The sequence below is a fragment of the Mastigoproctus giganteus genome, chromosome 11 (genome assembly GCF_048544385.1).
Source record: "Mastigoproctus giganteus isolate SK-2022 chromosome 11, ASM4854438v1, whole genome shotgun sequence".
NCBI classification, from domain to species: Eukaryota; Metazoa; Arthropoda; class Arachnida; order Uropygi; family Thelyphonidae; genus Mastigoproctus; species Mastigoproctus giganteus.
The window spans coordinates 138953389-138970941 of NC_143585.1; the positions used below are offsets into that span (position 1 = coordinate 138953389).

The following is a 17553-nucleotide window of genomic DNA, read 5'->3' on the forward strand; positions in this document are numbered from 1 at the left end:
ATAAAGTTTATTCAGCTGAATAGCAACTGAATAAACAACACCGTAAAGGCAGAGATACACTATTAACACCTCACATTTCTAGGGGTTACTACCATAAAACAATAAAAACAATTTCCAGTTGCATTTCTGCTAGTGGAATCTGTTATAAACTGGTAGTAAACTCGATCTAATTGCATTTGCGATTATACCAATAGCTGGAATTTTGTTGGTTTTTATGTTATTATGGTGAAATGTGTTTCCCCTTCACTGATATAAAACACATAAATACATTTTTAGAATCTTCTCTTCATTCCTATCATGTTGCGTTCAGTTAGGGTGATTCCGCGTTCGACTGCCATTTCTTGTAGACACAAGGCGAATCGTGCATAAGCGAATTCGGTTCGTGTTATATAAGATATCGTTCCCCTATTTATAAATCGTGTATGATCGAATTCGTGTAATGTAAACACGTGTTATACAAGGACTGACTGTACTGATGTGGGATTTACTTAAAGATGTAACTACGATCAAGGGTAAAGGGAAGGGTTTTCGTAAAGGTGACTACAGAGGTTTCAGACAGTTTTTAAATTCTAGAGGGGGATCAACTGATCAATGGCGAATTCTAAATGGGAAGCCTTCAGGGACTTAATCTTGGAGGCTACTAGGCTTTTCATACCAACTAAGAAATAGTGTTCAACGTTCAGACCTAAATGGATGTCGGATGAATTAATGAGGCTCTCGTGCCAGAGAAGAAAAATGCATGGGATGTACATAAATTATCAGGCAACACAAAAGCCTACCACAGATATAAGCTAGTCTGTAATCAAGGCACAAAGGAGGTTAGGCAAGCGAAGGCAGATTACGAGAAATCTTTGGTAAAGGACGCAAAGAAAAACAGCAAAGAGTTCTTTACTTATGTGAACTCTAGAAGGAAGGGGATGAATCAGATTGGTCCACTTAACATAGATGGTTCGACTATTGATGATCCTTTTCAAGTAGCTGATAAACTAAATGAGTATTTTGCATCTGCATCCACACATGAGGAATTCTGTAAGGAAGGGGAGGACAGAAGAATACTAAACTCTGACAGGAAGCTAAATGATTTTGTAATAACTGACAGCAAAGTGGAGGAGAAATTGTTGAAGTTAAACATAAAAAAGGCACCTGGGATGGATGGAATCTGTCCAGTTATATTGAAGGAAGCAGTGAGGGAAGTAAGCAAACACTTAGCTGTAATTATGAGAGCATCCTTAGAGTCAGGGGAGGTCCCCATGGACTGGAGATGTGCAAATATAGCCCCAATTCACAAAGGGAGTTGAAAGGGTGACAAATAATTATATACCTGTTAGTTTAACTTCTGTTCCGAGGAAAATAATGGAGTTACTGGTTAAAAAGATGATACAGGATCACCTAGACAAGACAGCAGCAGTAATTCAGACACGGCATGGGTTTGTTAAGGGGAAGTCTTGTCTGACGAATTTTATTAGATATTACAATGTGGTCACAAAGGAACTGGATGCTAAAAATAATTTTGATATCATATACTAGGATTTCAGGAAAGCTTTTGATTCTTTTGCACATGGAAGACTGCTGTACAAACTGGAGCGGTATGGCATTGGGGGAAAGTTACTGCAATGGATAAAGGGATGGTTGAGTGGGAGACGGCATAGAGTGGTAATAAATGGACACTGCTCTACGTGGATTAATGTTATTAGTGGAACCCCCCAGGGTTCAGTGCTGGGCTCATTGTTGTTTTGTGTATTTATCAATGAAGGTATATCAGGCTTAATGTTCAAGTTTGCAGATTATACAAAGGTTGGCAGGGTTGTTAAATGACACTAAAGACATTATGCTACTGCAACAGGATCTAGAAAAGTTAGGCAAATGGGCTGAGAAGTGGCTTTTTTTATTTTTTGTTATTTGGTTTTTTAGGAGCATTAGCAACTAAGGCCATATTGCTCTGGGAATATGCGGTGGTCATTCCCTGACATTTCCGCATCCTCCGTATTTGGTGGTCACGGGCTCGAATCCTGGTCTAATCAAGAAGCGTGTGCTACGCACTGCTGCTCCTGCCCACCTGGCTACGGAGGGGCCCTGAGAAGTGGCAACTGAAGTTTAAAACTAACAAATGCAAAATACTGCATATGGGTAGCAGTAACCCAAGAGAAATGTGCCAACTCTGTGGTACTACACTCAGGGATGTGGAGAATGAAAAAGACCCGGGTAATTGTGAAGTCAGATATGAAGTTCCCTGAGCAGTGCAGATGGACTGCCAGAGCAGGTCATGAAATATTGCTAGCAGATACAAGGAGATGATTATCCCCTTGTATAAGGTAATGGTCAGGCAACACCTTGAGTACTGCATACAGGTCTGAAGACCTAATTTTAGAAAGGATGTAGAGTTGCTAGAATGAGTACAGAGAAGGGTAACAAGATTGGCGAGAGGAACAAAGTGGTGTGCTTATGAAGAAAGGCTTAAGTTCTGCAAGTTGCAGCATCTGGAGACTAGGCACCTGCAAGGTGATCTGGTTGAGGTGTATAAGGCCTTGAATGGTTTGAGCAGCCTCAATGCTAATGGGATACTTCTGCTTGCTCAGACTAAGAACCTGAGGGGGCATAGATTCAAATTGAGGTAAGACAGTTGTAGAATAGATGTGCGGAAGTTTGCCTTTAGCTAACTGGTAGTTGATTGCTGGAACAGACTTCCATCTGTTGTTGTGGAAGTTGATAGTTTAAATAAATTTAAGGCTGAACTAGGCAAACATTTGGAGTGACTGGATGGGTGAAATGGGAAAGGGATTTTTTTTTTTTTTTTGGCTGATGTTGTATAAGCTTGCTTTCTTGCACCATATGCCTCAACTAATTCTAATACTAATGCTAATGCCATGTTGCAAAGAAGATATATTACTAGTAAAAACTAGAAGCTCCTAACAGCATTTGATAAAATTAGTGTTAACTAGTAAGAACTAGAAATCACTGTGCTTGAATCTTCTTGTAAAGTGTAACTTCTAGTATTTACTGATGTTTTTAATAAAAACTTTCTTACCATGTACCTTTTAGTAAAATCCAGTTCTTCAACATTTCAGTTAGCAGATGCCACAAGAACACTGTAAAATGTAATAGAGGGGAAGGTTAAACTTTACAAGATGATTCTTACTCGTGGACCTTTGCTTGAGCAAATGATGGTCAGATCCAGCTCCACTCACTGCTTCATGCTGATTGGCTGCTGATCACCATGAATATGCATTAGGGTGTTTACTTGTAGAACCCAGGTAACCACCTACCTGGAAACCAGCAGTGACATGCAGCTGAAGCTTCTCACTGGCTATAAACACACAGAAAGCAGTTGACCAAATGTTGGTTCTCAGTATGCAATAAGTTAAGTTTTGCACTGGTTAACTGCTTTCTATGTGTTCATAGCCAGTGACAAGCTTCAGCTGCATGTTGCTGTCGGTTTCAAGGAAGTGGCTACCTGCATTCTGTGTGCAAGTACCCTTCGGGTGAATGCTGTTCTGCAAGCGAGTAGAGCTGGCAGGAATACAATAGGCAGGCCAGGAAACCTTACTTTTGTTTGTAGTAGGGGTTTTCTTAACAGACTTTCATTTCCACTGATGAAAAAAGGTCAGGTTAGTTTATATCATCAAATATGGAATGGATTCAAGTGAAAAATAGTGCGTACTAAATATTATGGATGCTATTTTTTGCTAGAATTCTTCCTGAATTTGGTGGCATAAACTAACCCAACATTTTTTTACTTGCCGAACATGAATGTCTATTAAATTCCTACTGGCTCTACTCACTCACATAATGGCATTCTCTTTAAACACAAAATTGTGGTGATTATTAGCCAGTTGGCTGCTAATCATCACAATGTATAGTCACAAAGACCCATGGGTAAGAGTCTTGTTTTAAAGTTTAACCTTCCCTTCCATTGCGCTTTATGGTGGTGTTGTGTTTTCTGTTAACTGAATTTCGAAGGAACTAGTTTTTACTAAAAGGTGATAACTAATTTTTACTAAAAATGTCAGTAAATATGAGGAATTATATTTTGGATTCGGGTTTTTAACCAGGAAACGCAGTGGTTTCTAATTCTTCTACTAGTTAAAATTAGTTTTTTCGAATGCTATTAGAAGGTTATAGTTTTTACTAGTAATAGTGATATGATAGTAAGAACTGGTAATAACAGATTTTGGGTTTTAACTGTAACATATACAAAAAAAAAAAAAAAAAAACCTTCCCACATCACCTGTCCATCCAATACAAATTTATGTTTTTAAGGTGGTGACGTGTATACTTTTCCTAGGCACAAAGTTTAAGTTTTTTTTTTTTTTTTTTTTTATATATATATTTAAAAATTTACATATTCTTGTGTCGTTAAAGTTTTGCTTTTATAGAATGCTGAGATGTGAATATTTATTCCATGTGATAAGATAAAGTTTACTAACTTAACTCTTTCAGCTTGAACCTGTGCCTCTGAATCTAAGTTCAGTTTCTACATTTGTTATCCTTAGGACACTTGCATTAAAGGTGGTTCTATTAGTATCAGTACTTCAAAAATGGAAGGATCTTCAACATTACCACTAGGTAGAGGTCATAGTCGCAGTGGCAGTGCAGCCAGTGCTAATTCTTTATGTGGACCTGCAGCCTCGCGTTCTATTTCAATGAATAGTGTGAGTAGTGATGGATCTTCAGAAAGTCCTCTTGTAGAGCAAGAGGATATTATTGAATTAACTCATGATGTTCGCAGTTTTAAGGAAGCATTAGGACGACTCAGAAGAATATTTCATCCAGGTAGAGGTGAGATAATTTATATTATATAAAAATTAAGTTTTTATTTAATAAGAACGGTGTGGTTATTTTGTATTTTATCAAAATATGAAGTATAGTGAGCTATAAGTTACTGAATGATAATAAATTTGTGCTGAATAGTTAAATTATCATTCCTCTTTTACTATACTCAGTTTGGGAAAAAAAACTTTCTTTCATGGATTCAGTTCTCTCATAAGTAGCCAATTTATCATTGTTGTTCACTGTACAAGATGCATTCATGCACTGAGGCTGCTACTTGTGTTTAGGAATGGCAACTGGTGGTGAGGAACACACTAATTCAGTGAAGGACAATTTGCTGTATAACAGTTCAGTGATGAGACAGTTTGGTGTGTGACAATTCTGTGAAAGACAGTTCATGGCTATGACAATTCATTGTACCACATACAGACAAGAAAAGAATTCGTCGAAATTTGGTCACTAAATTAATCATTAACCACTAAATTTTAAGCACAGCATGTTAAAAGTTTGCACTTTTAGTCTTCCTTTATTGTACATAAAATTCTTACATAGAATTTGTCTTTCACCAAATTGTCACATACAGCAAAATGTCATGTGCCAAATTATCTCGTGGTGAACTGTCATATACCAAATTGTCATGCACCAAACTGTTATACGCTGAAATGTATTACAATGAATTGATATAGATCCTAATAAGGGAACAGATATCCTTCAAATCCCAGCATTCACTGTAATAATTGACAGTTCTGTGAGTGAGTGAGCAGTTTGCATGCTGTTGCTTGCTTCTGCAAAACACAGTTCTTTTTGCAATCACAACATGGCCATAGTAGTTAAAGAACCTATAAACCCACAACTTTTACATTGTATAAATGGTATGTTATAAATATATTTTTAAAAATATTTATATATTAATTGTGTAAAATTTGTTTAGACTTCAAGTTTATTTAGATTCTTTGTAATGTGTTTTCCCAGTTGAAGTGCTCACTTCCTTCAAAATTATTCACATATTGAAGGCTTCAAAGTCAACATGCAACTGTTTCTTAAAACTTTTAAGTTTAATTTTAGAACAGGGCCTAAATTTAAATCCATATGCTAACAATGTATACATTTATATATGTTCTGAATAATACCAAAGTCACCCATAATAATGCGCTTGTGGTAGTTATCTATATATATAGCTGATTTTCTTCTAAAATGACAGAAATGTTCAGCCTTTATATCAAATTACTAACAACTTGTTTATACTCCGGCGTAACCACCAGGTCAGAGGAGTTTAAAATGAATCATAAATACAATCGTTAATTGTATTTAACAGTCACAGGCTTGAACCACAAGATTGTGTGTTACAACACTCTCATTTCTGACCATTCAACTACATCAGAGCTAGATTATAATTGCAAACTTTTAGTCCTGTGGGAAAAAACAAAGTTTGCAAACTTTTTTTTTCCCACAAGACTAAAAAAAAGTATCTCTATCATTAGTATACGATACAGATACTACATCTGTGTATATCTGTATCATATGCTAAAAAGAGTTAACAAGTAAGACATATAAATTTATTAATTTTATATCAAAAATTAATTTTATCCATAACAAAATTTTCAAATTTTAATATCAGGTAGTCAATGGATCTTTGAGCAATATTACCCAATTTGAATTTAAAGATATGGTATAAGTTAGAGAAGTATATTGCCGCTTAATTTTCAGCACTCACCTCTTGATGAATCTGCTTGAATGTGATGAGTTTGTAAAGAAGACAGTTAATAAGAGTGAGAGACTTACTTGTACTAAATCATTACTGAAGTCATGGTTCAATTTAAATTAAAAAAATTAAACATGAAATTTATTTAAACCCATTAAAATATGCGCATAACAAGGGAATGTATATTCCATTCCATGGTTGTCAATTAAAATTGTAAAGGTGGGATAACTTTGAATAGATTAATTATTAATAAAATGCCAATAGTTGTGCATGAGCAACTTTCGATATTCATTTTCAGTTAGCTTTGTGAGAAGAGGAACTCGATATTAATAAGAAGAGCTATTACCCGAGATGCAATTCGGAGCATGTGGGAACTTTATTTGTACCAAGTCCCAAATAGGGGAAGAGGTTGATTGGGAGTTTTGTGTTTAACACGTTCAATGACATGTGTCGATGAAACCATTCAATAACTAAAGCTTCATTTTTGGAGAATTTTATAATTAAATTCCAAGTTAATTATAGTAATAGCTGAATCGATCAGTGGATTATGATTGTGGGAATGCACATCTTGTGCTAACTCCATACTAGATAGGTTAGAATTAAAACTATTAAAATGATAACACGCACGCACTTATTAGAGATTTTGGAAGTGCTGAATTTAGTCGTGGTGCTCCCAATATAATAGGTATTACAGTCAACTTGGCATTGAATTAGATATATAATATTATTATAATCCTGTGTAGTGTATTTGTGTGTTGTTCTATACACATTGAATTTGGAACCTAGTTATTATATGACGAAAAAAACTATGTTTATACTTGCGTTTGCAAAGACTTGCAGAAGACGTTTCGCGAATTGCCTGTGGTAAGGGAGAACGGCTTGGGTTCCTAGTTTCCCATCATGACGATTGTTACATTGATGTGGGTTATTAATTCTGTTACTAACCTTAACAATTGTATCATTTATCAATTGTAGTGGATACTTCCTATCTAAGAATTTTTCCGTGAGGTATTTAAGTTCAATGCTAAGATCATCTTGTGTATAACTATATTTAATGGCATTATGTATCTGGTTAAAAAGAACCGCTTCTTTAATGTATAGAGGATGATGTGAATGAAAATGTAGAAATTTACCTGTGTGTGTTTTTTTCCTGTAAATCCTGGTACCAATTAGAAGAATATCATCCGCATGTCTAATGTAAAATCTAAGATTAGAGGGAAATGATTCAAGCACTTTTTGTTCGATGGATGGCAAATAAATTTCTGACATTGGGGCTGATGTACCTAGACCCATAGGGAGACCATATACCTGTTCATAAATTTTGTCCTGAAAACAAAATTGTTTTGCTTTAAGTAAGAATGACGTGAGTTCCAAAATACTACTAATATTTAAGCTAGTCTATTTAATCAAAGTGTCATATGCGGTTAATAATTCCCTCAAGGCTTGTAAAGTGTCTTCTATGTGTACGTTTGTGTATAAAGATACAATGTGAAGGGATGCAAGAATATCGATGCATTCTTCTAATTGGTAACAAGAAAACTATCGACGTATTGCTTAAAACATTAAACACAATACATGACAGATTAAAGTTTACCCTCGAAACGGAAATAGATAATTCAATCAGTTTCTTAAACCTTGCCATCTATAAAGTGAGCACAAGATTAGGTACCAGGATTTACAGGAAAACCACACACACAGGTAAATTTCTACATTTTCATTCGCATCATCCTCTGTACCAGCAATTTCCAAACTGCGAGGCACACCTCCCTGGGGAGGTGCAGACTGGTGCAAAAGGAGGTGCGAAAAGTTTAACAGAAATGTAATTTTCATAGCAAACACAAGTATAGCCATAGTTTTTTCGTCATATAATAAACTAGGTTCCAAATTCAATGCCTATAGAACAACACACAAATATACTACACAGGATTATTAGCATTAGCATTAGTAGAGGCATATGATGCAAGAAAGCAAGCTTATTCAGCATCAGCCAAAAAAAAAAACACACCACTCCCATTTCACCCCTCCGTTCGCTCGAAATACCTGTCCAGTTGAGCCTTAAATTTGTTTAGGCTATCAACTTCAACAACAAGTGATGGAAGTTGGTTCCACCAACCAACCACCCGCTGGCCAAAGGCAAATTTCCGCACATCTATCCGACATCCGTCCTTCCTCAATTTGAATTTATGCCCTCTGAGCTGATTATTCTGAGTAAGATGAAGAATCCCATTGGCATTGAGCATGCTCAAACCATTCAAAGCCTTATACACCTCTATCAGATCACCTCGCCAGTGCCTAGTCTCCAGACTCTGTAATTTGCAAAACTTAAGCCTTTCTTCGTAAGAGCAACCCTTTGTTCCATTCACTAATCTTGTTGCCCTTCTCTGTACCCGTTCCAGCAGCTCTACATCCTTCTTGAAATGAGGCCTCCAGACCTGTATACAGTACTCAAGATGTGGCCTAACCATTGCCTTATACAAGGGAATAATCACCTCCTTATCCCTGCTAGAAAAATTCCTGTATATCATTGACAAGACACCATGAGCTACTCTTGCAGCTCGTCTGCACTGCTCAGAGAACTTCATATCTGCCTGCACAATTACCCCCAGGTCCTTTTCATTTTCCACTACTGTCAGTGTAGTACCGCAGAGTTGATACGTTGCTCTGGGGTTACTGTTTCCCATATGTAGTACTTTACATTTGTCAATGTTAAACTTCATTTGCCACCTCTCAGCCGATCTGTTCAACCTTTGCAGATCCTGTTGCAGCAGCATAGCGTCAGTGGTGTCCTTAACAACCCTGCCAACCTTTGTATCATCTGCAAATTTGGACATTAAACTTGATATCCCATCATCAATATCATTCATAAACACCGAAAACAACAACGGACCCAACACTGAACCCTGAGGAACTCCACTAATAACATTAGTCCACGTTGAGCAGTGTCCATTGATTACCACTCTCTGTCTTCTGCCACTCAACCATCCCCTTATCCATAGCAGCAATTTGCCTCCAATGCCACACTGCTCCAATTTGTGCAGCAGTCTTCCATGTGCAACAGTATCAAAAGCCTTTCTAAGATCCAAATATATAATATCAAAGTTATTCCCTGCATCCAGTTCTTTTGTGACTACATCATAGTATCCAATCAAATTGGTCAGGCAAGACCTGCCCTTAACAAAACCATGCTGCGTCTGAGCTATAACTGAATTCTTGTCTAGATGATCCTGCAGTGCTTCTTTAACCAGTGCCTCCATTAATTTACCTGGAACAGAAGTTAAACTGACAGGTCTATAATTACTTGTGTCAGCCTTTGATCCTCCTTTGTGGATCAAAGGCTGACACAAGTAATTATTACATTTGCACATCTCCAGTCTATGGGTACCTCCCCTGAGTCCAAAGAAGCTCTCATAATTATGGCTAGGGGTTTGCTTACCTCCTTTGCTGCCTCCTTTAATATAACTGGATAGATCCCATCCACCCCAGGTGCCTTTTTTATGTTTATCCTTAACAATCTCCCCTTCACTTTCCTCTCAGTTATTACAAAATCATCCAGCTCACTGCCAATGTTTACTTTACCTACATCATTCTCCTTCCTAAATAACTCCTTATGCGTGAATGTAGATGCAAAATACTCGTTTAGATTGTTAGCCACCTGAGCAGGATCCTCAACTGTTGAACCATCAATATCCAGTGGACCAATCTGATTCATCCCTTTCCTTCTTGAGTTTAAATAGGTAAAGAACTCTCTTCTGTTTTTCTTTGCATCCTTTGCCAAGGATTTTTCGTAGTCTGCCTTTGCCTGCCTAATCTCCTTTGTGACTTGGTTACAGACCAACTTATATCTATCATAGGCTTCCATGTCACCCATTAATTTGTATGTATCCCATGCATTTTTCTTCTCTGCCACATGTCTCATTAGTTCATCTGACAACCATTTAGGTCTAAACCTTGAACAATATTTCTTAGTTGGTATGTAAAGCCTGGTAGCCTCCAAGATTAGTTCCTTGAATGCTTCCCATTTTGAGTTTGCTGTTGGTAACATCATCAGTTGGTCCCACTGTATAGAATTTAAATACTTTCTCAGACCATCATAGTCGCCTTTACGAAAACAAAAACCCTTCCCTTTACCTCTGATGGTAGTTACCTCCTTGAGTAAATCCCACTTCAACACACTGTGATCACTGCCACCTAGTGGTTCATTTATCTGCAGATTCTTAATGCATGAAGAATCACTACTGATAATCAGATCAAGAGTATTGCTCCCTCTTGTTGCCTCACAAACATGCTGATGTAGAAAACAATCATCCAATAAATCCACAAAAGCCTTGCTAGTGTGCGAGTGACCAACCCACAAATTCCAGTCAATATCTGGGAAATTAAAATCCCCCATTATAAGACTCTCTGATTTACTGGCCCACTCTATTTCCCTGTACAATATCTTATTATACTCATCAGAGTCATTAGGCCTATCGCACACTCCTACTCTCAATTTTGATTTCCCTATGCTTATGTCACACCAAACTGACTCGACACTGCCCTGTCCATCGATGTCGACTGGCTTCACTTCCTTGGTTTTTATGTGTTTCTTAACTAATAGCATAAACCCTCCTCCCCTCCTGTCCTGTCTATCCTTTCTGAACACATTGTATTCCCCAAATTCCAGTTCCGCATTCCTTATATCTGTGTGACACCACGTCTCTGATATCCCAACAATATCTGCCTTTGATGTTTTGAGCAATACCTCAAATTCATCAAATTTATTTACCAAACTCCTAGCATTGGTGTACACGCTGGTATACATGCACCTGTTTCTATTCTTGGCTACCCTAACACAACCCATGTGTTTACTTGTACTGCAATGACTCCCAGCAGTCTCTGAAATATCCTGCATCTTGTTTTCCAGACTTCTGCTCATTTCAATAGAAGCAGTGCAAGAATCACTTCCACCTCTGCCAGTGGCTACTGTTAATCTATTAGTCCTTGTATCCCCCCGACTAGCAGTTTTCCGACCCACCTAACTCTGCCTCGACAGCATCAGCAAAAATTCTTGCACCCTTTCTATTTAAGTGTATCCCATCCCTGTAGAAGCAATCTCTCCTGTTAACAAGTACAGTCCAGGCTGAAAAAAATTTTACCCGTTGAGCCTTGCACACTCCCTCCAGGGCCGAATTGATCGACAAGGCTCTCATCATATACTCCCTCCTATCGTGTCTGGGCAGAATTGCAGACACTTTCAAATTCAACCCTAATTCACGGCTTTTTTTCAACAGTGACCTATACTTGCTAAGTAATTCCACCGGTCTCCTACTCTTAATATCATTAGTGCCAACGTGTACAACTATATCACCTTTTGTGCCCTTAAAAGATGATATCCGCTCTACAACGTCATCAACCTTTGCCCCTGGCAGACATACCCTGGACCTATTCCACCTATCCTTTTTGCAAAGCAAATTCCCCGCTTCCTTGACAATAGAGTCACCAACAACTACTAGTTCCTGTGGGAACTAGTAGTTGTTGATATAATATAATATTATATATCTAATTCAATGCCAAATTGACCGTAATGCCTATTATATTGTGAGCACCATGATTAAATTTGGCACTTTCAAAATCTCTAATACCTGCGCGCGCATTATCATTTTAATAGTTTTAAGTCTAACCTATCTAGTACGGAGTTAATACAACATGTCCATTCCCACAATCATAATCCACTGATTGATTCAGCTATTACTATAATTAAATTGGAATCTAATTATGAAATTCTCCAAAAATGAAGCTTTAGTTATTGAATGGTTTCGTCGACAAACGTCATTGAACGTGTTAAACAACCTCTCTCCTATTTGGGACTTGGCACAAATAAAGTTCCCACGTGCTCTGAATTGCATCTCGGGTAATATCTCTTCTTATTAATAATGTTCATGTTCCTCTTCTCATAAAGCTAACTGAAGACGAATATCGAAAGTTGCTCGTGCACAACTATTGGCTTTTTATTAATAATCTATTCAAGGTTATCCCCACCACCTTTACGATTTTAATTGACAACCGTGGAATGGAATGTACATTCCCTTCTTATGCACATATTTTAATGGGTTTAAATTAATTTAATGTTTAATTTTTTAAATTTAAATTTAACCAAGACTTCTGTAATGATTTAGTACAAGTAAGTCACTCACTCTTATTAACTATGTGTCTTCTATAACTCATCACATCCAAGCAGATTCATCAAGAGGTGAGTGCTATAAATTAAGCGGTACTACTTTAATATACGTAGTCATTATAATACAGCACATAAGGAGTCCTTAAACTTAGTTAGTTAGATATATATAATATAATTACACGATATCTCTAAATCTACCATATTTTCAGAATTTGTATGAGTTTGTTATATTTGATTAATTACCTATTGTATTGTATGATATATGCCTTAATGAAATACCAGGACCCCACCTTATGGGTCAAGCAGTTATGTTCCTGGTATGTCCACATACCGAGTGGTTATGAAATAAGTTTCCCTATTCAGGAGACTCTAGTGTCAAAACGGTTAGAGATAGCGCTGTGAAAATCAGTGGGTATATCATTTAGGGTATGGGGAAGCAATTTGTAAAAGAAAAACATTAGTTCAAATTTCTGCCACCAGGGAAGAAATTGGCACTCTAAACATGAGATGGAATACTTAACTTAGGATTAGATTTTAATATCAGAACTTAGAAATCTACAGATATTGTTCTATGTGCTTTCCTTCACTTGAGACGACATTCTGAAAATGGAGGACTACGTGTGACACAGTTTCGTGTACCATCTCATTGGGGATGTTGGCTACATGCTGTTTAATGCTTGCCTTCAAATCAACAAGTGTCTGTATGCCACCATGGTAAATTCTGTCTTTCAGGTATCCCCATAGCCAGAAATCACAGAGATTGAGATCACTAATAAACAGCCAGAACTGTGGATAGTCTCTAGAAATGATGTGATCATTTCTGAATGTTGAACGGAGCAGCTTCTTCACTTGTTGACCAACGTGAGGGAGGGGCACCAGCTTGCACGAACATTACGGTTTCCAAGCATTTCCTTTCTTGCAGAGTGGGAATAATGTGATCTCTTAGAAGAGCACAGTACCGTGCACTAGTTACTGTACACATTACGGGGCCATGAGGTAGACTCTTCAAAGAAAAATGGTCTGATTATAAATTCTGGTGTGAATCCACACCATACTGTAATGTATGAACTTTGTAGTGGTCTTTCATCATGCACAGCAGATGGACGAGAAGTTCCCCACATTCTGCAGTTTTGTGCATTTACAGCCCCATGAAGAGTGAGGCGTGCCTCATCAGACCACAAGATCATTCGAGCTCATGTATCATCAATTTCTATATGAGCTAGAAATCGTAGAGCAAAGTCTATTCGTTGTTGCAGATCACAAGACTTTAGTTCTTGCACTAAGTGAATCTTGTACGGGAACCAGCATAAAATTATTCGAAGCACTTTACATACAGTAGACCAAGGAAGGTTCAAGTCTCTTGACACATCTTTGGCACTACTGACCGGTAGTGTTTCTCATTCTGACCTGGAGGCCACTGCAACCACCACTTCATCCACTACCTCCATTCCAATATGTGGTCGTCCTCTGCCTGGGATTACACCTAACTCCCTGGCCGCTTCAGATTTCTTTATTAGTTTTCGAAGCCCCACTGATGTCAAAGATCCTTTACGCAAACCTTTAAGTTTCTGATATTCATGTAGTGCCGCATTAGTGTTACTATTATTCTGGTAGAACAGTTTTACTAAAAGAGCATGTTCTTTTTTTTTTGTAAGAACCATAATGTTTATTAGTGGGGACATTGGCCTTTCTGCTTTTATCTAACAGGATGTCATTTGTGTAAGAGCGCATCTTGAAGTAAATGACGCACTCATTTACTTCAAGTGTGCAGTGCCATTTCCCCCTGGTGATAGAAATTTAAACAATTTTTTTTTTCTTCTACGAATCACTTCCCCATACCCTAAATGACATACCCACCGATTTTCACAGTGCTAACTCTAATCGTTTTGACACTAGGGTCTCCTGAACAGGGACACTTATTTTATAACCACCCGTGTACTTTGCTCCTTTTCTTTATTACTTGTTTGCTTTCTTATTCTAATTTTTACACTCCATGACTATTAAAATTTGAGGAGAACTCTTTCTGTCCTATTTTTTCCCTTCACTTTGCCAAATTTAGACAGCTTATTCTTTACACTATTCTAGCCCCCCCCCCCACTATATGTATATAATTTGTACATAATTGTCTGGACTACTATCTTTTGGGCTACCTGTTATTTTGCCAGTAAGATGCTAAATTGTTCATAAATTACCTTTTTTTAAGACAAGAATACCACTGAGGCCACTTCGATGATCTTTAGGTCCTGTGGTCACTGGCAAATGGCAGTTAGAAACAGATAGTTTCTGCTGATTATTTGAATGTATTGAATGGTGTTAGCCCTTGATAATGTACCATTCGGTGTATCCTTTTACTAATAATTAGAATAATTTTATTAATTTTATTATTATTATCATCATCATCATTATTATTTTTTTTTATATAGGACTTTCTCTGTGGTTTTAGTCCAGGACACTCATACCTTTTCCCTGTAGTATAATCAACCAGCCTATTTCTTGTGCTGAGCACTAATTATCTGCTATTGGCATTCTTGTTTTACACTCTTCTCTGATGCTGTATAAGCTTGCTTTCTTGCATCATATGCCTCTACTAATGCTAATGCTATATATATATATATATATATATAGTCCATGATGGCTGATGGACTAGAACTAGATGAATTGGAAGGGTAGTATGTCAATAAATTTCAACAAATAGAAACATCACAATGGAAATTGATTGGCGCATAAAATTGGGATGACAAGAATTTGGAGAGATTAATATAGTTATCAAGACAAAACTTGCCACTATGTCTGAAACAAAAAGTTTTTGAACAATGTATCCTCCCTGTCCTAACATATGATTGTGAAACATGGAAATTAAATTCCAAAGCTTTACAAAGACTGAGGGTCACAAAAAAGAAGTACGGCGCACTGAATTTTGAACATAACCAAAAGATCGAAAAACGTATGGATTTTCCAACAAACCATAGTCTGTGAAGTCATCAAATGAACAAAGTGTTTAAAATGGAAATGGGTAGGTCACACATCAAGGAGAACTAATAGTAGATGGAACAAACAAATTTTGGAGTGGATGCCGCTTGACTCTAAATGCCCATGAAAAAGACCAAAGATGAGGTGGATCAATGAAATTGTGAAATTTGCTGGTGTACAATGGCAACAGAAAGCACATGACTGCAACTGCTGGAAACTTGTTGAGGAGGCCTTCATCCCAGTGGATCAACAATGACTGAAGATGATGATGGTGTTTATGCGTGTGTGAATTTGTTTTAAAATGTCAACTACAGAATGAAGTGGTAAGAGGTCATTTTTGATTCCTTTTTTCCTGTGCATGTGAATGTTTTAGATTCATTAATAATGCAATATTATTTTATTTTACCTCAAGTATTATTATTTTTTCAGAGCAGCTTGTATTTTGTAATATTTTTCAAATAAATTTCATGTTTTAATTTTTTAAAACATGAAATTTATTTCATGTTTTAAAAAATAAAAAAGACTGTCTCTCATCCTATCAGGCATGTTTACATATAATTATATAGTACCTATTAGCATTAGCAGTGGCAAATGATACAAGAAAGAAAACTTATACAGCATCTAATAACATTAGCCCAAGAGCAATGTTAATTGATTACCATTACCACTCTGTCTTCTCCCACTCAACCATTCCTTTATCCATAGCAGCAACTTGCCCTTAATGCCACACAGCTCCAATTTGTACAGCAGTCTTTTATGTGCAACAGTATCAAAAGCTTTTCTGAAATCCAAGTATGTGATATCAAATTATATTGTCTTTATAAGTATATTGTCTATGTATAGTAGTAGTAATGGCAAATGATGCATCCAAGAAAGCAAGCTTATATAGCATCACTAAAAAAAAAAAAAAAAAAAATCGCATGTACCCGGTATGCACAAAAGATGTTTTATGTGAAAACATCTTTGATGAAAATCAGAACTGTTTTAAAATTGAACAGCTAGAACCAAAGTTACGAATGGTTTATGCTCATGTCCACTACTTATTCTACTGAATCAAGAGGTTAGCGAAATCCAAGTCGATAGCCTAATTACCCATTTGTTGAATAGTATGATGTCACAATCATAATTGCAACAATACAAGTATTTCCTTTTCTCTTATTTATTAATTATTATTTTATATATATATATTTTTAATTTTCTTCTTATTATTATTTTATTCTTATCATGTTATTTTATTATTATTATTTTTTTTTTTGTTTATTATTATTATTATTATTATTTTTTTTTTTTTTTTTTTGGCTGGTGCAGCATAAGCCATAGACTTCCTTGCACCATGTGGCTAATATTAATACTAAATATTTGTATTGTTGCAGTCTGCATTTTCATTACATTAAATTGTTAGGCTATAGATTCGTTATATTCCACTATAGATGTTTTCACATCAATAATTTTCTGATTAGTGATAGGGACTGAATGCCACACTGCTGTAGCTGAGTGTTCAACAATGCTGAAGTCAATTGCAGAGCGTTGTCGAGAGTATCGAGCAAGCCAACTTAAGAAAATAAAGACGGAGGTAGCAATGAGTGTGCGAGAATGACAAAGACTACTGCAATTGCATAAAAGAGAAAATCAAGCGCTGGATTTAACAGTTCTTTCAACCAGCAGTGTCGCTCCATCTAACAATTATGTACCTGAAGTGAGTATTAATTATATACAATGGAACATTTCTCCAATTGCAGAGCAGATGAGTTTAAATGATCAAGCTTCTTTTCCTTACACTGACTACTATTTACATAAGAACGCACATCAAGAGTTCGAAAGGAGATTTATGAAAACTGATTTCTGTTCTGTATGCTACATTTGCTCTTATTTTGAACATCGTCTGTGGTTCAAAAATGACACCAAAAAACCAGCTGCTAAAGATACATCAATAATACTCACTACATTTCCTGATTTT

The 17553-nt window shown here is 36.6% G+C and overlaps 1 protein-coding gene across 5 annotated transcripts in view; it reads left to right on the forward strand.

The window, feature by feature from the left end:
* Positions 1-17553, forward strand: part of LOC150078471 (rho GTPase-activating protein 45-like) — a 492654-nt gene that overhangs the window by 153505 nt on the left and 321596 nt on the right. For all 5 annotated transcript variants that reach the window (XM_090385482.1, XM_090385485.1, XM_090385486.1 and 2 more), the window contains one exon: positions 4491-4776. In XM_090385482.1, coding sequence (XP_090241608.1) covers positions 4536-4776 — 241 coding nt within the window. In that variant the 5' untranslated portion in view covers positions 4491-4535. The remainder of the gene's footprint in view (positions 1-4490; positions 4777-17553) is intronic.